Consider the following 22,500-nt stretch of genomic DNA (forward strand, 5'->3'; position numbering starts at 1 on the left):
CTGGATAATATCGGCTGATAAGACATGATAATCTCCGATGGTATCGGATGATAACATTCGAATCAGGTGCACCTGTTATGTCCTGAGTCATAATAATCACTCATAATTTCCATATTCAATTCCGATTGGCTATGATTGACTTCCCAATGTAGCAATTAAGCCCTGGGTAGCCAACCTCGGCCTGGCGGAGATATGTGCTCCTTTCTATTTATCTTGTTTTATTACACAGCTTGGTTGGCTGCTTGATTCTGATTGGTCAATCACAGAATTCAGCGCTGTGTTATTCCAGAATAATAAACGCTGTCTAATCAAAGCCTCGGAGCACCTGCTCATTTCAATCTGCGCTGCTTGATGTTATGCTGTATCCAACATGGCAGCCCCGTGAACAAACACATTCTGTAAACAAATGTCATTTACAGCTAAAAATTGCTCTCCGGAATGTTTTTTGAAAACATTTGAAGTGAGAAATAAACAACGAATGCAGTAACTGAAAAACTAAGTGAGCAACACTTCCTGTTGTTCTCCGAGGCGACACACTGCAGTGGACGCACCGTGACATGGCATAAATGAATGGAATATCCTACTTTCATCACCGTGTTAATGACATCCTCCGCTTTGTTACTTCAGGATGATAAAGTCAGGATCTAATCATCCTCTGGTTTATTTCTCAACAATGGAAAAATAAACTGCCAGTCGTTATCCCTTGCCTATTGTATTGTTAGTAGCACAGTCTTGCGGGACAGGGAAGAACTCATTGTTCCGCAGGTCCGTTGGTCCGAGTAGGATGACCGTCGGCAGGTTAGCTATACTCACCAGCGTCGGCAGTTAGCTACTCACCAGCTTTCAGGAGGTTAGCATTTCAGGAGGTTAGCATTTCACCAGGTTGGCATTCACCAGTGTTAGTTTCACCGAGGTTAGGGTTAGGGTTAAGGTTAAGTTTAGGTCGTCTGCATACCGGCCCGTCGGCATATTAACGCGGACGCGGACATGCCACTTCACTGCTTGTACCTGTTATATGTATGAATGAATGACAAGACAAATAAACCATCTTGAATCTTGAATCTAAACAGTTGTACAAGTTGCCTATACTTCACAGTCCGTTGAAATGCTCGAGCATGTAGCTCAGAGCCTCGTTGACCTACTTTCTAATGCTATAATCAAGGCAAATATGTTGATTTCTGCTCGATCAAACAGGCCTACATCTAATCTAAGATTGCATCAAAGGATTTTGAAGCAAACCTCTCTGGTATCGTGGATTCATTTTGTGTGTGTGTGTGTGTGTGTGTGTGTGTGTGTGTGTGTGTGTGTGTGTGTGTGTGTGTGTGTGTGTGTGTGTGTGTGTGTGTGTGTGTGTGTGTGTGTGTTGGAAGTCGAAAGGCCAACAGTGACTCAGAGTTTAGTGGGATATATATTTAAAATGCAGTCATTGATATGATTATTTATGATGTCCTCTGAAAAGACGTGGGTTACAGTTGATAGTGAGAACCACTTCACTTTGAAGCACAAGTTGATTTTATCATTTTATCCCCTTGATACCTCTACTATCGCTACTTATTTCTCATTTAATTATTATATTCGATTAAGCATGGCTCTGAATCTGTAACTGCTCCTCTGCTTGGCTAATACTATTGCAATAATTGATTATTGTCACTTTATTCATTTACCTTCTTTTAAGCTGTTCGTGGTCTCTTAATTTGATTTATTATTTTGTGTGTAAAGCACTTTGTAACTTTGTTTTTGAGTGTTTCACAATTTTGGAAGTGTATTAAATGTATAATGAATAAATAAATGAATGAATCGAACTGAAGAAGATGGGCAATATTGGTGAAAATTGGAAAAGCTTGTTTTCAGCGTTGGTTATGGACTAGTATAATATCATGTCGTATTGTTCATGTGAGCCCAATATTGTGTATGGTTTGCTCCTACGCTGTGGTTCTTTTGATGTTTCTATTCAGATGTTCTCTATGGACACTCGTTGGAGTACCCAAATTCTGGAGGATGAGGATCAAACATAATACATATTCATGGATCCTGGAACACTAAATGAGGGAAGAGAAGAAGGCACTGTAAAGCTCCTTCATGGATATTTCTTTGGGGAAAAACAATTCATACATTTATTGAACAGAGCTGATTTCTCTAAGGTTTTAAACCACTCCAAAGGACATGTGGAACAGGACTAAGTTTGCCCAGGACCCAAACTAGTGAAAATAGCAGATATACAAGCGCACAACGAGTCGCTTTGCGCCGCGTTGCGAGCTTGTAGATCGTCTATTACGACATCTTGATTATTATTATTTTTAGCTTATGGAATTTCTTAGATTTGTTTGTTTTAAAACGTATAACATATATTTTAACCCACAAATGGGTCCCGGCCCACTGCTTGGGAACCACTGCAGTAGCATTACAGGAAATTGGGAGAGATATGGGGGTGACGCGCAGCAACGGTCATCGGGACTGGAACCCGCAACACGCTGTCAGTCTGGATTAGCACCCTAGGTGCCCCGACGGCTACGCCAGCCATCCGGGCCGGGACTTTAAGTTTTAGACTTAATACCATACACCTGATAGTATTTTACCTGAATGTGCTGATCCGATCGCACTACTGCTTAGCTCCTACTCAGACGCATCACAAGGCCTTTAGTTAATTGAACTCAGCGAGTTTGAACAGAAATGAGGATGCTTTTATTGCCACGATCGTTTTGTGTGCCATGTTGTCATGAATCATTCAGGGTGCATGTTGAGAGTGAGGAATGATGACATTTACGCCTGCCATTACAGTAAACAAGGGCTTTCCCTCATCCAGACGAGCCATCAAAAACACTGCTCCCAGCAATACCATGTTGGAAATGAGCTTTCTGTTCAGGCCACAGATGCTGTCCTCTCAGACAGGCGTGTCACACCAAATGCTGGGCCCTGGGTACTTTAACTATTGAAAAATAGCAGATATACAAGCTCACAGCGCGCCACCAAGTGCCACACTGCGAGCTTGTAGATCTGCTATTTTTGAAAAATCGTGAAAATTTGTGCAAGTCTTTGAATATTTCAAATCCTTCTACGTTTAAAAAAAAAAAACTGTTTCTATGTCAGTGGTGCTCAAACCTTTTCATGTGAAGGACCCCCAAAATGATATGTATTTGTCCACGGACCCCCATTTCAAAATATTTAGTTCCAGGGACCCCCCCCCCCCCCAGAAGCAAAATTTGAGTGACAAATGTTCGTAAAAAAAAAATACATAGATTCAAAGGTTTGCACACATTTTCACGACTTTTCAAAAAATAGCAGATCTACAAGCTCGCAGTGTGAGCTTGTATATCTGCTATTTTTCAATAGCTAAAGTATAAAATAATTAAGGGCCCTAGTAACTCAGTCTCACTTATCCCCCCCTTGTGACGCCCCTGCTCTCAGACATAACTTGAGAGGACAGCAGACAGAACTTGGTAAATGGTGCATTTATATTGCACCTTTATCCAAGGCACTTTACATACTGTAGATGTGCACATTCTTACACCAAAACCATGCAGGGCACCAACCTGCTCATCTGGAGCAATTAGGGGTTCAGCATCTTGCTCAAAGACACTTCTGCACTAACGCTGGGGGAGCCCGCGGGATCGAACTGGGAACCTTACACCAAGATATTTTTTCCCTGAGCACAGCGTATGTTTTCAATAGTTTATGATGGGAGCGCCGCGTTTTTGGAAACACCAGCAGCATGGTGTGGCACTGAACATTTATTTTGAGCTGGCATGTTCACACGTGCCGTTTTTATCTGCTTGAAGCTGCTTGAAGCTTGAGCTGAAGTATTTTCAACTCAGGCGTTTGGAATCATTTTTAGGCGAGCGCTTTGGCTCACTGAAAAAGAAAACTACAAGCTTAATTTCTGCCAAGTGAGGACCTTCTGGCGACCATAGCTAAATGGGTACTAGGGAAACACAAGTTCCCCAGTTCAACACCAGTCTATGTGTCGATGTGTCCCTGAGCAAGACACTTAATTGCTCCGGGGTTGCTGTATCAATAGCACCCAGGACCTCCCATGGGGCTTTTAAGCCGTGACATCATTTTGTAGTCAGACCTCCAAACAGATTTATTATCAGTATCTGTCCCTCGCTATTTCAACAGATCCGAGACAAAAATAACGACTAAAGTATAATTCTACCACTTTCCTTTCAACAACAAAGAGAAGAAAAATTAGTAAATAGTAAAAATAGTAAAAAGATTCACGGGCGCTGGGGCCTTTTGGCCCCAAAAGTTCTCCTCTGCCTACAAAATGATGTCAGACTTAACAGCCCCATAGAATGGAAGTGAGTGGGATGCTAACGCTTCTGACGCAGATGTGACCGAGTCCTAACAAGAGACTTGGGTGGATGATGATTCAGTGGGGAGTCATACATTGTGCCACTTGTCACGATCTGTCTACCTGTCATTCTGTCTAAATCTGTCTCTATCTAAAGCCTCTATCAAAGTCCAAGGTGAAGAGCTATCACCTCACCCCGTTGTAGTTTTCTAGCTATCACCTAAACATTTATAACAAAGCATAGGTGATAGCTAGAAAACTACACCGCGGTGAGGTGATAGCTCTTCACCTTGGACTTTGCTAGAGGCTTTATTCTCCCTCTAGTTATTTAACCAAGTTTAGGCCTATCCTGTATCCTAACATTACTACTTCTAATAAACCAAACCCCTTGAACACTGGTTTAAAAATGTAGCTAATTATGATGATTATTAGCTTCAATAAATGTACATACAATAGGAGGCACAATAGGTGCCCCGACTAATATGGGCGCAGCGTTTTGACGCAACACTCAAAATAAGACGCTGCAGTATCTACATGTACTGCACAAATCTATGTGCCGCCCCGCCCTAGCCATCTTGTTACCTAATTCTTGTTTCGCTGCTAATTTTGGTCCCTGCCCACTCCAGCTGTGCCTTGTTCTTGTGATTAGTCCCCAGTGTGTCTATACCTGTCTGTTGCTTTAGTGTTTGTCAGATCCTCTGTTTATGCCAGCCTGTTGATGGAAGCCTGTTTGTGTTCAGTTAGGAATCCTGACTGTGAATTAAAGCAATAAGCCACCAGAGGCCATGGATTTTAGAACGACTCGATGCGTAGTAGTGAGGCCTGCGGAGGAGGGCCTCCGTCATTCTTAGCCGTTCTAAAAATCCACTGAAAACCACGCCCGTCCATTGCTTATTGCTTTTCAAAAACTAAATGTGTTATCAAATGGCAACATGAAAATCTCCCAATTAAAATCTCCCTACTAGAGAAGTCAAACACTGTCCTTCATTTGGGTCCTGCATCAATTTCGGAAACCACTGTGCCACCCCCCTGCGCATTTCATATAGACTTCACAATTTTAAATGGAATTTGATGGTGGCCGCTCTTGTTTCTATTTACTCCTCCCCACTGGCAGAGAGGTCTATGCAACCTGGCGAGCAGGCCGCTTCTTATCACCTGGCAGGGGGAAGCAATTAACCCCGGTTGGACGTAGCGTGTGGAAGTAACACGTTATTCCAACCAGTTCCTTTCCCTTTCTTCAAACGCCTCGGCTGGCCAGGTGGAGGCATTATAGAGACCAGTATTACTGCATGTTTTTGTGAGGGTATCTATCCTAGGAGACAGAGGGAGAACATGCAAACTCAACACAGAAAGGCCCTTTCGCCAACCCCAGATAATCTATTTTAAAATGCCTTTCAAAATAGTAAAAAAAAGGCAAAGAAATGTAGGGATAAGGAGTAAGGCCTGGACGAAAGTACAGCTCTTAGTCTCATCTGAGCTCGTCCAATGGTTGTTTTATTCTGTTCTGTAGACTCTACAGAACAGGAGCAAAGAACTGTGCCCTGCAGTGTGCAGCACTTTGGTCAGTCTGGCTTGTTTTAAATGTGCTCTATAAATAAAGTTTACACACACACACACGCACGCACGCAAACACACACACACACACACACGCACGCACGCACACACACATGCGCACGCGCGCGTTCAGTGAAAGGCTGCAGAGTAGAATTCTTAGAGTTACTGTAACACTGTAAACATAGACCCTCATTCTACAGTACAGCCAAATTAACATGGATTTTACGTTATTCTTTTCAATCATTATATTTTACGTTATTCTTCTTTACTTTTAATTGAACTATGATTGAACTAATGAGGGACTAATGGGGGGGGGGGGGGGGGGTACAGAGGAACAGGTGCCTCCGAGTCTCTGCAGAGGCCATGGTGGTGTTTATTTGCAGAAAGAGGGAGAGGTGAAAAGAGGAGAGGAGTGGGGAGGGGAGCTGGAATGGGAGATGAGTAAGTGATGGTGACACAGGTGGATGCCTCGGAGACACACAGGAGGAGAGAGAGAGAGAGAGAGAGAGATCTTCAATTAAAGTGAATGTGCCTTGGTGTTGACAGAGCTGGGTCATCTCAGCCGAGGTAAACAGCTCTGGATCATCAAGAACTGTGCCGAAATGCACGCACGCACGCGCATGTACACACACACACACACACACACACACACACACACACACACACACACACACACACACACACACACACACACACACACACACACACACACACACACACACACACACGCGCGCACACACGCGCGGCTTGTGGATGCGGCCAAGAGCCCAGCAGAGTCCAGTCAAGCAGTATATGTCACCATTGTTTTGCCAAATCAAATCAGTAGAGAGAGCCAAACATGACCACATGATCCCGGGAAAGATAATCACCATGCAAAATCATCTCCAACGCGTGCACACACTAGCACCGAGGCAGACACCTCCCAGCTCTCCCTCTTCAACACACACACACACACACACACACACACACACACATACACACACACACACACACACACACACACACACACACACACACACACACACACACACACACACACACACACACACGCGCGTGCCCGCGCACACACGCACGCACACTAGAGCACCCACACATAAACACACAAAACACCCCCCTACGACCAGCCAGGAGTGTGCTATGGCTTGGTCTAATCAGTTATCTGCTGAAAGGAGGTCTCCACTCCAACCATTAAGTCCTGTTATTCTCTCCAATCTAGACCCAACATTTCCTGCACTACACTACTTGGCAATGCTGCTTGATTGCAATCTGGTGCCAAGGAAGAGGAGGGGAGGAGAGGAGAGGAGAGGAGAGGAGAGGAGAGGAGAGGAGAGGAGAGGAGAGGAGAGGAGAGGAGAGGAGAGGAGAGGAGAGGAGAGGAGAGGAGAGGAGCAGGGGCGTCAATTGGGTATGGCAGGGGTATGCAGCTGCCATACCCTGGCTCCAGGGGGGAAAATAAAAGTTACTTTTAAATATAAATCCATGAATGTCTCTTTGTCTATCTGCGCTGGTTATTATGTTGTTAAATTACAGTAAAATAACTACAAATGCAACATTTTACATAATGGTCACTTTAACAAGGTATTATAATTATATTCTCCACACTTGTATTCTCCCCAGCTTGACAGAATGGTATATTCCCAGGTTCCGCAGGTCAGCTGCACAGGTGCAATGCATTATTGTTAATTGTGGCACATCTACTAACATGTTTAGCTGCACTTCCAGGCTACCATATCCAGCCCAAGACACCGTAGAAACGAAGAAAAAAAAATGTACTTCTTAAAATAAATGTATCATGCCTGTTGCTAAGGTATGGCAACATGACTGGTGTCTTGCATGCGTGCGAAGGCGCGCGTGCAAGACACCAGTCATGTTGCCATGCCTTAGCTTTTTCTGAACTGACGCTACTGGGAGAGGAGAGGAGAGGAGAGGATTTGCGGGGAGGTATTGTGCAGCAAAGGGAGGAAAGGAGGTAAAACAATAGACAGTCAATCCTTCACTTCCTCAGGTCAAGGAACATTGTGACTCTGCGCCCATTAACAGGTCAAAGGTGGAGGCTTTTAAGCTCCGTTAAAAACTGACAGAGTGACACGGCAGAGTTAAGTAGGGGTCATGCTTCCATAATTAAAACGTAAAAGTGAATAATATTGACCGCAGGTCAACATTCAGTTTGAGCTAAAACAGAGAGAATTGTACTGCTGATACTCTTTGTTAACTGCAACACGTTAAAAAAAACAATGTTTTTGGATGTTAATGAATACACTTTCATATGTAATTAGTACCAATTATTATAATATTTAAATGCAGGTTCTCTTCCGTTCCACTCAGTAATGTCATGAGCAGGATCATTGCAGGTCATGTCAGTCTTAAAATGCATGGCAACCAGGCGTGTCGTTGCCAGGATTTTATCTGAAGCAAACACGGAAGTCAAAGTTCCTATGATTGGCGCTGTTTTCCCCCCGCGAGGTACCAAAAAGAATTTGTCTACATTGGACCCTATTCGTCTTCCCCTTTGATTTTCTAACCTTAATAAACGTTGTCATAAATACTTTAGGGTTCCTGTCGCTAGTGAAAAACTCCCTTTCAATCACCATGATACTGTATGCGTTTTGAGCAAATATGGTCCCATTTATGTTAAACTTGATGATAGATTTGCGGGGGGGGAGGGGGGAGGAGCTGATACCAGCCGTCTGTGTTCTTCTTCGTGTGCTGTATTTTGGGAGGCTCCGACCACATTCTCCCATGTATCCCTGCGATTCCACGTGACCGTTGGCAGCCAATAGCATATGATTCCTGGGGTACCTTTCAAACAATGATGGCGTCACCCATAAAAGGGACAAGAAAACCTCATTTACGCTGCATAGAAAGCAATGGTGTCGCGCTATCCATATTTTTCTACAGTCTATGATGGCAACACGTGCAGGGTTTTCACAATCATGCATTGAGGCGATGCTTTTTTTAAGTGTTGTCACCGTGCTGCGCCGTGCCCTGCCACATGCCGTCAGAATTTCACACCTGAGATGAAATAGATCTACCATTGCCTACGGGTGAGAAAGCGTGTAAACAATTAAAAAATGTTTTAATAAAATTAATAAAGTGCCACAGAATTAGTGCAAGTAGAAGAAATGAAGGAGAAGAAGAAGAGGAGGAGGGGGATGCATGTGTGTCTATTTATTCAGTGTCCTCGCCTCCCAGAGATGCACACATAACATGAATAATTTCATGACTTTGTTGGGGGAAACTTTCAAAAGTGTGGCAAGGCAGACTTGGGTGTGATCAATTATTAAAGCACTTCATCAGAGCCATGCCGCTCGCTGCATGTATGAAGACGTGATGAAACAACTCCATGAACAGCACAGATTGAGTGAGGGGTGAGGGACGAGTGACTTTCACAATGACATCCTCTACTGTATACTGTAGAATACATACTGTACATACATCTAAGGGCAGAGCAGAAGTGAAGTGAGATGGAAATGGATATGGGGGAAGGAAGACAGGAAAACTACGGTAAGTACACAGCAAAACTCTGCATGTTCATTTGACTCTGAGGGCCCTATCTTATACCTGGTGCAAAACGTTAGTGTCAAAAACGAGAGTCAATGTCTACAACCAATACAGTTTTACTTTTCAGTGCCCATGTTGTGTATTGTATATACAGTATGTATGTACACAGTATGTATCAAATGTACTTCCCATCTGTGTGCTCAATGGTCTTGAAATGAGGTGTGGTCTGGTGCATTATTAGCACAAATGCTGTATATTATAGGTAGTGAGATATGCCAGAAAGTGATTGTGCCTTAGACCAGCTCTAACCTATAGTCTAAAGTCTGGCGTACTGTCCTAGCATAGTTGTTTTCTGTTTCTGACGTGTTTGCAACGCAGATGCAGTTCATTTCAATAAGCATAGGCTATACTTAAATGCTGATAGGAATGTAATTTTGTGAACCCATACCTCTGGTTTTCTTCTTTTTTTTTTGCACAGTAAATGCTCATCAGTATCCATTTTGGTGCCCCAAGCAAACACTGTGCTGCAATGCTGTGTTGTTTGTACTTGTCAATGTTATTCATGTTTTGCTCAAATAAAAGATTCAATCAAACAATCAATCAACATGGTGCACTTTTGCAGGCACACCGGGATCTTAATATAAAGGGCAGGGGCAAGATACTCTGATCGGTCTGATTCATGTTATGCCCAAAGCACATCCATAACTAATTCAGACACTAAATACAATAAGGCGCCACTATCAAAATAGAGTTGGGCAGAATGGGCACCCCAAAGCATTTGTGCCACGCCCTGTAAGCTACAAAAAAAGTTTGAAATCTTTTGGTATTTTATTTACAAAAAAAACGATAATCTATAGCAGGGGTCTTCAACAGGGGGTCCGGGACCCATAGGGGGTCCTCAGAGTTACTACATGGTGTCCTCCAAATCTTTGTGTGATAAGAACTTTATTTTGTCTACACTAACTCTAGTATCCCTATTCTGTGTGGAACATTAGCCAAGAATAGCCGATCTACAAGCTTGTAGATCGGCTATTCTTGGCAAAGAAGTTTGGTGTAGAGTGAAAAGAAAAGCAGACTAAGTATTGACGGTTCAAGTCGTTCAATGTCTAAAAATACACATTAAACCAACAACCTACACTGATGATATTGCTGTCAAACAAGTCTAAGCTGTCTCAGAAATCTATGAAAATGTTTAATCTGCAACACAATTTTATACAATACGTAGTAGGGGTCCCTGCTTTCTCTCTTTCTCAGATAAGGGGTCCTTGGCCTGAAAAGACCCATTGACCCCTGATCTATAGCTAACAACATGCCCAAAATAGGGATGCCAGATTGAAAGTTGTTAGATGTACACAAATTGAACCATGAAATAGATGGGGCGGCTGGAGCTCAGGAGGTAGAGCACGTTGGCCAATGATCCATGGGTTGGTGGTTAAAATTAGGGATGCGGTATCGGTACTCGTGGTATCGGTACTCGCCCCGATACCGGCCTATTTTGCGGTATCGGTACTCGTCCGATACTGCTCACAAAGCGCCCGAGTACCTTGTGTGTTCCGCCACTTCGCCTTTCTCTCTCTCTCTTAAAGTATCAAAAGTAAAAATACAAAATGTTTGAGCATAGCAGATCTAGAAGATCATGCACAGTACAGGAATTTCCATGGGCTAAACCTGAAAAAAAAAGGAAATGTGTGGCAGTTGTGCCATGTTCTGGGAAAGCAATGCGATTTAATGTGTTAAATACAGCTAGAAAGTGAGGAACATCTGATAAAATAAAATAAAAACGTAATTTAATTTAATTGATTGTACTCGTATCGGTACTCGGTATCGGCAAGTACTCAAAATGAAGTACTCGTACTTGTACTCGGTCAGCAAAAAAGTGGTATCGGGACATCCCTAGTTAAAATCCCGGCTCCTCCTGTCCACATGTCGAAGTGTCCTTGGGCAAGACACTGAACCCCACATACCGGTAATACACATTGCCTCCAATGAGTGGGTCGGTGTTAGCTTGCCATTGGTGTGTGAATGTGGGAAGTGAGGACGCTGGCGTCGAATGTTCGCCGCTTCACTTCCCAATGTATGAATGAATGAACCATTGTAAAGCGCTTTGAGCACTTGGAAAAGCACTATAAAAATGCGATTCATTATTAAAAATGCGATTCATTAAGGGAAAGGATATCATGAGATATCTGTCTGTCTGTGTATGTGAGTGTGTACAGTACAGTATACTGTACTGTACTGTATGCTATACATACTGCAGAGAACGAATGACAGAAAGAGAGAGAAATGCTGTTAGGCAGACATAGAAGGCATGCAAACACTTGTACTGTAAGCAATCAATGTGGTAGAGAGGCGGCTCATACAGTAGTTTGTATCTAATTATCACTCAGGGGAAGAAAACTATTATGCATTTCAAAAAGAGGCGTCTGTGCCGCATGCATGCAGCGAGATGGAGCAACTGAGAGAAGCCTCAAAGTCTATGCACGTGTCTGTGGGTCAACTCACCTTTATTCTATTTCTATATTCCCCTTAATGTTGGTACACTGATGTTTAAAGCAAACTGACTCGCTGTCTCAGCACAATATAATTGCGCTGTTTGACAGTTTGTCAGCGTGTTTTGATGTGTTCATAAGGGATAACAATCTGCATGCCAAGTATAAATGATGTGCAACAACAGTCGTTTGTAGTGTATATAATACACTAAGACTACTAAGACTATCATATTATCAATGTGTGTATGTGGTGGAAACAGAGCTACACTTCCTAACCACCTGCCCACTCCAAGACATCAGAGACACATACTTCCCACAGATTACACACACCCAAAGTGAGTTTGAAAACGTGACCAATGTTCTTTGCACGTGGGTGTGTGTGTGTGTGTGTGTGTGTGTGTGTGTGTGTGTGTGTGTGTGTGTGTGTGTGTGTGTGTGTGTGTGTGTGTGCGTTCGTTTGTGTGTGCGTTTGCGTGTGTGTGTGACGTGCGTGCACATGGGCTGGCCAATATATCGATATAAGATTGATATTGTGATATGAGACAAGATATTGTCTGGGATCTTAATATTTTAATATGGCAAAAGCATCGTCTCTTCCTGGCTTCCTCGCCTGCATTACAGTTAAGTGTACCTGACTGCTCTAGATGATCTATTATTACAGGATATTTTTCTGATGACGTCTAGAGTCTTGTCATCAACATGGATCTGTCCCATTTAACGCCACCATCAGGCCGATTTTTTCAAACACATTTTTGTTATGGCACTTACAGGCCTATTTGTGTATACTGTATGTGACCTGATGGTCGCTTATCTCCCGATTAGGGAGTCTTACTGGTGACTAGCTGGTTTAGTGGTTAATTGTAGCCGATTATAATTCTTATTTGTGTCATTGTGTGCAGACGAACGTTGCACAGCAGGAGCTAACAAATTCCAAGGCTGCAGCTGCCCCAAAATTACCCTGTTTTGAACTGGCCAATCAGCGGGCTCAGTATTCCGGGTCGGACAGACACAACACAGTAATTGGTTGCTTCTCTGAGTAGTACTCCAATTACACTTGGGCCTCAGAGGAGTAAAATCAGACTCATCTTACTCTTATGGCCCATTTCCTGCCACAGCTTGGACGCTTAAGAGGAAGATACAGTACTACGAGCCAGTGAGCAAAAGCTGAAGGGTTAAGTCACATTAGTAATGAATGACCAGAAGCTTGTGGAGTTTTATCCCTGGACTGTTTCCCTGAATTTCAGAAAGAACCCCTGGCCTGAGGTGCCATCGGTGGGTTTGATTCCAGCAGCTCAACATTTTTTAAATATTAGAAACATTACTGCTCTTGGCTTGGGTCTTAATCTGGATGTGGACATGGACAAGCAGCACCCGTGGAGGTAGCCTACAGAGAAAGAGATACAGTAGGTCCTTGACCAAAGTTGACTTTCGGGGGAATGTATAGAAATTAGGGCATTAACGGAAAAGTCGACAAGTCGACTCAGTCGACTTCATTACACAAGTCGACTCCCACCAGAGAAAGTCGAAAGTCAAAGTTGAAAAACATATATACTTTCTATGGGATTAAATAGCAGATCTACATGCTCACAATGCCTCGCGGTGCAAGGCGTTGTGAGCATGTAGATCGTCTATTTTCACAATTTCTGCCTCTATATATTTGACAATTTGGACAATGTTTAATTTGTCATTTTAGAGGTATTAAAAAGTCCTTTGTCATTTTAGAGGTATTAAAAAGTCCTTAAATTGGCACCTTAGAAATGTGAAGATACCCTCTATACACTTAAACTTTATGTTGGTTTGTTTACAGTTGAGTGAGAAAACAGTGTTTCACATTGAGTTAATCATCTAAAAATCATCCAAAATAATTGGGGGGTCGTGTGTGATGTGATGAGATGACGTCATGAAACGATAAAGTCGACTTCAACTCAACTTTTTACTGAGTCGAGTCGACTTGCAAAAATCACAAGTCGTTAATGCCCTAATAGAAATACGTAGACAGGGTGGGGATAGGGGATATTGACCTGTCACTTTTTTTTGTGGGTGTGTGTGGAGGGGGGGGGGGGGTTAAATGGAAATTCATGCAGTTGAGGAAGTTAATTTATTCCTCATCTTCATTGAGTGAGGGTGCGGAGCGGGGAAGAGAGAGTAGGGAAGCATTGATTGTATGTATTTATCTCCCCCCGGTCAGCAGTCTGGCTCGTTGCTGCGTTCTGGAGGTCGTTCTCCACATTGGATCCCCATTGATCTCCTCTTTAGAGCCTCGTGAGACAGCCACGGCTCCATTATAAGAGTGATCACACGTCCACCGTAAACACATGTTGGTGCATAGACGAGGAGGACGCGTCGCACAATGCGTGTGTGCGGGCGATTAAGCATTCATAAACAGGTGTACTTTATATTGTCTGTTTTACAATTACATACACTCACACTCAGGGGCGTCACAAGGGGGGGGGAGTGGGACTGAGTTACTAGGGCCCAAGGTAGAGGGGCCCTAGTAACTTTATAACTATTGAAAAATAGCAGATATACAGTACAAGCTTGCAGCGCGGCACTGAGTGCCACGCTGTGAGCTTGTATATCTGCTATTTTTCAATAGTTAACATTCATGGGGGGCCCACAGTGAATCCTTGTACCCAGAGCCCAGAATTTGGTGTGACGCCCCTGCTCACACTGGCGTACACACAGACACGGGCAAACGCGCGCATGCACACTTACACCATTACACACTGTCTTTGCACGTATACTGATCGGTATAAACTAACTTTCGTGCTGCCTCTGCCTATAATTCCTTGTACTGCGTCTGCTAACTGAGTGTAAGAGCATGCATTAATTCAGACATCATTTAATAAGACACGCAGCCAGACTGCCTTGACCACTGCATAGGAAGGTGTTGAAAGGCAATTATGCTGGGCAAATAGCGTTCAGGTCTCCAGGGCCTAACGCCCTTCCATCCAGACTTGGAGAGGTGTTAAGACTAGCTGCCCTCGCAGCCAACATCCAACATCCAACATTCAACAGGAATGCATTATCATTTTTGGTCAGCAGCTGTGTAAGTGCAGTAAACGGTAATGGACATGTACTCTGTGCGTGTGTGACTATGTGTGTGTGTGTGTGTGTGTGTGTGTGTGTGTGTGTGTGTGTGTGTGTGTGCGTGCGTGTGGGTGGCTACGCGCATGCGTGTGTGTGTGTGTGTGTGTTGGGGGTCAAACAAGGTAGCTGGACATACTGCAGCACGGAGATTCTCAAGAGTTTTCATGTCAAGGACGCCCAAATTATAATTTGGGTGTGGACCTCCATCAGAAAATAATTTCGTGCCAGGTATCCCCTTTTTTGTGATGTTAAAAAGTAGATCTACAAGCTCACAACGCATCAGCTATTTTCAAATAGCCAATGTAAATAGTATTAGTGGTTAAACTTAATTTGATGCTATATTAACACATTTTGCTGGGCAGTGGGGACCACTATATTCAAGGACCCCTGGGTGTTCCCGGGGCCCCACTTTGAGAACTACTACTGGAGCAGAATATAATGATAAATAACAAAGATGAGATAGTCAATCACTATGGCTCATCTTTAGCCACTGTAAGATGTTAAGCCTTATGATGACAACGCCAACAGCAGTGGAATGTTCCAAGCCAAATCTCTAAAGCCTAGTTGTTCAGACCAAATATTCATGGCAAGAAGAAGCCGTTTTAAACCAAATTTATACTTTGTGGTACAATATGGTGTGGTGTGTCCTGTGCCAACAATAGCCAAGCTCACAATGCATTGTACGATATAATTAAGCTTTAGAACAGGTGTCTTCAAAATGGGGTCCGGGACCCCTAGAGTTTTGCAGTATAACTCCTCAGAGTTACTGCAGGGGGGGCTCCAAATCTTTGTGTGACAGGATTCTGAGGGGAACATTTGACAAAAATAGCCAATTTACAAGCTCACAATGCCTTGCAGCCAGGGCAGGAATTTCATGGAGGCCATGAAGGCCATGGCCGCCGTTGCCCCTCAGTTTGGCCTTGTGCCCCAGCTGACTGTACCACTTTCTCCTCTCTCTTTCTGGTCAATATGTAGACACCAGTGTTGTTTTTTTTTTTTTTTTAGATTCTGAATTCTTAACTCCCCCAAGTCCCCATCTTTAAACCAATCCAGTGACTTTGATTGGTGCAGGGCATGAGCATGGATCAGATTGTAAATACGGTACCATCATTTATCTGTTTCACTGCAGATTAGGTTATCATCCCTAACCCTTAAATTCGACAAATTCTTGTTTTATTTGATGGTCTTCCTGCCCTCGCATTTGGCCTTTGTGCCCTCAAAAATTGTACAACACCAAAGGCCAATTGGCCTTTCCCCTAAAATGGTGAAATTCCAAGCCTGCTTGCAGCACAAGGCGTTATGATCTTGTGGATCTGGTAAAGAGGTTTGGTGTGGAGGGGAAAAAAGAGCAGACCAAGTACAGAGCCAACCGTCAAGTTTGGTAAGTATTGAGGCTTTAAGTAGTTAATGAATTAATGTGTAAAAGATAAACAAAAAAACACTAATGATAGTGCTGTCAAACAAGTCTATGAAGCTATCTGAAATCTATGAAGAGGTTTAATGTGCAACACAATGTTATACAATATGTAGTGGGGGTCACTGCTTCATCTCTCTCTCAGCTAAGGGGTCCTTGACCTGAAAAACGTTGATGCTGCTTTTTTGACCCCTGCTTTAGAATGTAGCAGAGAATCACAAAACACCGATCTACCTTTATAATGAGATGCCACTGAGTGTTAACAAGCGTGCACAGAACGGCCATCTGTGACCTCAGAGAGCGCACAGATCTTATCCATTTTCAAGCTATTAATAATTCCAAACTCCAAATTAACATTTGGATGAAAGAGGCTGTGGATATTCATTATTCAAAGGCAAAAAAATGCATTAATCATAAAGATTACTAACATGATAGCACTTTTTACGTACATTTTCATCAGCCACACACTCCTCTTTCTAAGATTCCTTCTGCATGCACTATCTGTACTACATGTTCTTTGTATTGACTATACTTGTTCTCCATGTTTGTCTAATAAAATATTCAATCAATCAATCAATCATCAGCCACACACTCCTCTTTCTAAGATTCTTTCTGCATGCGCTATTTGAAAAGTTGGGAACTGAGCAAGACGAAACAAGATAATCTAAAGGTGAGCATAGTTGAGTCATGTGACTGTGATATCTTTTTTTTCCTTCTCCATGATCACCCACTGATGGACAGATTTGCAGACAGAGTGACATACATACTTAATACAGTAGCCTTACATAGGCTGTAAGCAGCCATGTTGGAAATAAATTGGGCCTCTTCTTTACTTCCTTCATAGGTATACTAATTAAAGCTCTGTTCCATTTAATGTACTCTAGCACAGTGGTTCTCAAACATTTTCATTTCCAGGGCCCCCATAACTCAGGGAGTTACACACCCATAAGGGCCCATTTGGTGCAACCATTTACAAAAGTTGCACCAATGTTATGGAATGACCTACCTATAGCTTTAAAAAATGCAGAGTCTGTCGATACTTTTAAAAGACTACTAAAAACACATTTGTTCCGCAACCATTTTTGTTAGTAGCACTGCCGATATGTTTGTGTTGTGATGTTTTGATTTCTATGTATTGTTTTGCTGCTTTGTGTGTATTTTTGTGGTTCAACTTCATGTGTGATGTTGTTTTTATTATTGCTTATTGTACAGCACTTTGTGACAGTTGTTTTGAAAAGCGCTCTATAAATAAACTTACCTTACCTTACCATTTGGAACCCCCTCCAGGAACCATGAGGGTAGGGATGGGACGATAAGCGATATTATCGTTTATCGTGATAAAAAACCACTCACGATAATCGTATGGTGGAGATTTAATTTATCGTGATATCATAGTCCGTTGTGCACTGGGATCAATTCATCTTTTATTTGCCGAGCTGCATATCCGGTACCATTTAGACCCTCTATTGGTAAAAGGTACTTATACCGGTAATATACGTACTTGTCTTTTTTCACTCTCTATCAAATGTCTTTTCCAAAAAATAGCCGATCTACAAGCTCACAACGCGTCGCAATGCGACGCGTTGTGAGCTTGTAGATCAGCTATTTTTTGGCAAATGTTCCGTCCCAGGATAGTGGATTTTGATTATCGCGATGATATCGTAAATCGCTATTTCTTTTGTCACAATAATCGTGATATGCAATGTACCTTTACCACACTTTGAGACCCACCGGTGCAGCAGAGTGTTTCCAGTGAGCCCACACGCACAATATCAGCACCCTGACTCTGTTTGACCGGAATGGAACAGAGTCTTAATCATTATCATTTATAAGACCTGTGAAGGAAGTAATTTCTTCCTGGCTGCTGTGCTCAGCACCTATTGCACACGGTGCAGCTGAACTAACATGAGACAAAGGGGTGAGGTGTGGTCAAACCACAGGGAAGAGAAGGGGTCGAGGCCTACCGTTGTTGCCGAAGTCCAGCGAGTACTTGACCACGTGGTAGTTATTCCACACGTACAGCAGGTTGTCCCTGGGGTTGTAATCCACGGCGGCGATGTACTGGTAGGAGTTGGGGAAGGGGATGCTCAGGACGGTCTCCTTGCTCTTGTCCGTGTTGTACATGTAGTCGATCTTGTTGCCCGTGCCCTCGTTGTCGTCGTCCTCGTATACGGTCTTCACCACGTACAGGACGCCGCAGATCATGAAGGCGTTGGAGGCGGTGCGCTTGTCGTAGCTGGTGTCCCAGGAGCCCTCGATGCGCAGGGTGTACGGGTTGAGCTGGCTGACCACCATGCGCCCGTTGTTCTGCTCCGTGGCGTAGATCACCCAGAGGCCGTTCTCGTCCACGGCCAGGTCAATGTCCGACTTGCCTCCCCAGCGGTAGGGCGAGGTGTCGTGGTAGTTGGCGTTGGCGATGATGGCCTCGCCGCTCTTGATGCGCGTGCGCAGGTCGAACTTGACGATGTTGCGCGTCCGCTCCTTGTTGAAGAAGAGCGCGCCGTCGTACACCACGAAGCCCGTCCCGTCGACGCGGTGCGGGAGCTTGTAGGTGGTGGTGGGGCGGCCCGCGATGAAGTCCTCCTTTGAGGAGTACTCTGTCAGCGTGTCTGTGCGGTAGGGGGTCCAGGGCATGTAGTATATCTTGTCTGAAGCCTGTAGGGGGTCTTTGCACCAGGCGCCCGACTGGTGGTCTGACTCGAAAAGATGCTCGCTCTGGTAGACTCCTCGCAGAATGCCAGGGCACAGAAACACTGAGAGATAAAATGACATCAGAGAGAAGACATCTATCATCTATAAAGGTCACATCTTCTCCATAACATTTACGATCGGTTATCTACAGCGGCCTCTGTAGAAAGCGTGAGTCACATTCTGTGTAAATTAAGGTTATGTTGTGTTTTTAACTCCACATTGATTTGATAGCAGTTAGATGATGTTAACATAGGCTTCTTAATGTGTCATCTATTGTTTGGCAAACTGTCCCTGTCAACATTAATGTGCAGTATGGTGACGCATTATTCCTGTTATTCAACGGAAAGCAACCTTCTCTAACAACCGACAAAGATATCGTCGTTGTCGGGTGAAAACCTTGTATGACCAAAACCGTTCGTTTTGTATTTATCATTTTAAAAATGAACTAAACTAGTGAAAACAGCCGATCTAAAAGGACACAACGCCTCGCGGTGCGAGGCGTTGTGTTCTTGTAGATCTGCTGTTTTCACAACTTTTGTGTGATGGCCTTATGAAGAAGCAGGGCTTTACTTTGCGAAAAACGTACAAATTTGAAACTTGGAGATACAAGGTTTCTGCCCGACAGTGACGATAGGTTTCTTAATGTGTCATCTATTGTTTGCCAAACTGTCCCTGTCAACATTAATGTGCAGTATGGTGACGCATTATTCCTGTTATTTATCGGAAAGCAGCCTTCTCTAACAACCGACAAAGATATGAAACGGTACATTTTGTTCTATTCTCTATATTTCCCTCCTATTCCCATTCCCTTCCTCCCATGATCCTCATTAGTCCCTTTGCACTTTTATTTCTTCGCTTTCTTTCTATTCCAGTCAGAAACTAGAGAGTGTGGAACGGTACAAGTCTTTTATCCCCTGCTGTTTCTGCAATTGTGGCGATAATTCATTTCCCACTCTGTGCTGAGTATTCCCTGCTTGGAATACTGGGGTCACGTTTTATGATTGATGCGGGAGATGTTGTAAATTCTGGGAAGCCGGGGGAACTAGAGTCTTGGGGACTCTTGTCATGTGCATGGAATGTTGTCGTGTGTGTGTGTGTGTGTGTGTGTGTGTGTGTGTGTGTGTGTGTGTGTGCGCGCGCGTGTGTGTGCAACGATAACACACGGTCCGGTGTGGCTTTGCAGTGTGGTTTTCCCATTCTCCCCTTTAATGTAATCCCAGAGTCTGTTCAAACAGTTAGGAGTATTGATTAAATTCTCAAAACCTATATTCAATGCACGCATCCAATTTTCATTTCTTTGACACACACATAAAATATTCAAATGTCATTATGGGTTCCTGTCCATTGGCTTACAGTATCAAGAAAACTGTGGAGTGACAGTTTGCTCGTTATATTTAACACCCGACCATCAAATAGTATAATCTGAGATCAAACAGTATTAATATAGTAGCAGTGAGCCTGAAAGAGATGTCAGCTGTCACTGTGTCTCAAAGCACTTCAGGCTCTGGCAGCAAGAAGTGACACTTCGCCAAGACGTGTGGGTGTTTGTGTATGTGTGTGTGCGTTTGTGTGTGTGTGTGTGTGTGTGTGTGTGTGTGTGTGTGTGTGTGTGTGTGTGTGTGTGTGTGTGTGTGTGTGTGTGTGTGTGTGTGTGTGTGTGTGTGTGTGTGTGTGTGTGTGTGCGTAGGTGTGTGTGTGTGTGTGTGTGTGTGTGTGTGATAGATAATCAGATAATTCAGATAATAATTAATTTAGCATAATCTTCATAATTGTTTCCATGTTTCCATGTAACACATTTTCAAACATTTAATGGTGGAAATAGCAGCTCCATAAAGTTAGTAGTACATAAAGCATAAAGTCATTAAGTATGTCAGTCATTTCTTTAGAAGTTATTTGTCATCTGCCAATGTGTGACTTTTGTTAACAAACAGAAATGTCATTGTTATTTATATGTTCCAATGTTCAATGCCAACAACACAAAGAAATTATTCATCGCAACTAGCGAGTGTGTGTGTGTGTGTGTGTGTGTGTGCGCGCGCGCGTGTGTTTGCGCGTTTGTTTGCGCTCACACCCCCCCACACTCACCTTTCTGTTCGACTTCTATCCGGGCCACAGGCGAAGAATTTGAAGAACGTTTGACAGAGATGGGAGACAGAGACAAAAGAGGGAGAAGGGTGGGGGAAAAGAAGAGAAGACAAAAATAGATTAATGACGCAATAATAAGGGAAATCGTGATAATACAATCTGGGATCTCCATAATCGCTCTCATATTTCACCCTAACCTTGTGAGAGCGCGCCAGGATGCCTTCCATGTGTGATTGGTAATATCATTACGTAAGCGTCTGGCCACAGACTGCACTGGGGATGGGACGATATGAAAATGTCACATCACGATTATTGTGACAAAAGAAATCGCGATTTACGACGTTATCGCGATAATCATAAAATCCATTATCCTGAGGTGGAACGCTAGCCAAAAAATAGCCAATCTACAAGCTCGTAGCTACAAGCTTGTAGATCTGCTATTTTTTGGCAAAGACATTTGATAGAGAGTGAAAAAAAGTATGTATATTATATGTATATTATAAGTACCTTTTACCAATTATAGAGGGTTTAAAGGACAACTTTGTTTTTTTACAACAAGGGTTCATATTTTAGATTGTAATTAGAGAAAACAAAAAAGTGAGTGTTAAAATGTTTTAATTTGCTTCGTTCAATTGTTTTATCACGTTTACCGTGCTAAAATGAGGGGCATGCGTACGCATGGGGGCATGCGTACAAGTGCCTAAATATGTCTTTTTAGACACAATAAGCCAGCAGTTTCTTTATTGCTATTTACAGTAACACTTCTATCCCCCATAAGTCACATCCAACCATGAAAGGTTGCGTTGTATCTTGGGAATGGGCTTATTCTGTGTAAAATGACATATTTAGCCACTTGTACGCATGCCCCCCCAACCACTGAAATAACAATCTCTAAAACAATAGAAAGAAGTAAATTAAATCATTTTAACTTTCATCTTTTATATTTAATTACAATCTAAAATATGAACCCTTGTTGTAAAAAACAAAAGTTGTCCTTTAAGTGGTTAAGCTCGGCATATAAAAGGTGAATTGATCCCAGTGCATGACGGAGAATGATATCACGATAAATTACATCTCCACGATGCGATTATCGTGAGTGTTTTTTATCACGATAAACGGTAATATCACGTATCGTCCCATCCCTGGACTGCACTGCAACAAGGAGGCTTACTGGGAGCAGAGGCATCATGGCACATATGTCAACAGAACGCACACACGCACGCACACACGCACGCACATACGCATGCACATACGACAGAGACGTGTGGAGGGAAAAGCCTGACATACTTTGTTGTCAGTGGTGTAACGTAATTAAGTACGTTTTCTCAAGTACTGTAGGCTACTTAAGTACAATTGTGAGGTATTTTTTACTTTAGTTATACTAG

General features: G+C 43.1%; 1 protein-coding gene across 1 annotated transcript in view; it reads right to left on the reverse strand.

Annotated features, from left to right (window-relative positions):
- The window catches only part of LOC308281449 (adhesion G protein-coupled receptor L3-like), a gene marked incomplete at both ends in the record, with an annotated part of 185,142 nt that overhangs the window by 91,669 nt on the left and 70,973 nt on the right, over positions 1-22,500 (reverse strand). Inside the window, 2 exons of the mRNA XM_080721626.1 lie at positions 18,304-19,092; positions 21,116-21,130. Of these exons, the coding sequence (XP_080577752.1) occupies positions 18,304-19,092; positions 21,116-21,130 (804 nt within the window). The remainder of the gene's footprint in view (positions 1-18,303; positions 19,093-21,115; positions 21,131-22,500) is intronic.

Source organism: Nannobrachium achirus (assembly GCF_963921795.1).
Source record: "Nannobrachium achirus genome assembly, chromosome: 3".
Lineage (NCBI taxonomy): Eukaryota > Metazoa > Chordata > Actinopteri > Myctophiformes > Myctophidae > Nannobrachium > Nannobrachium achirus.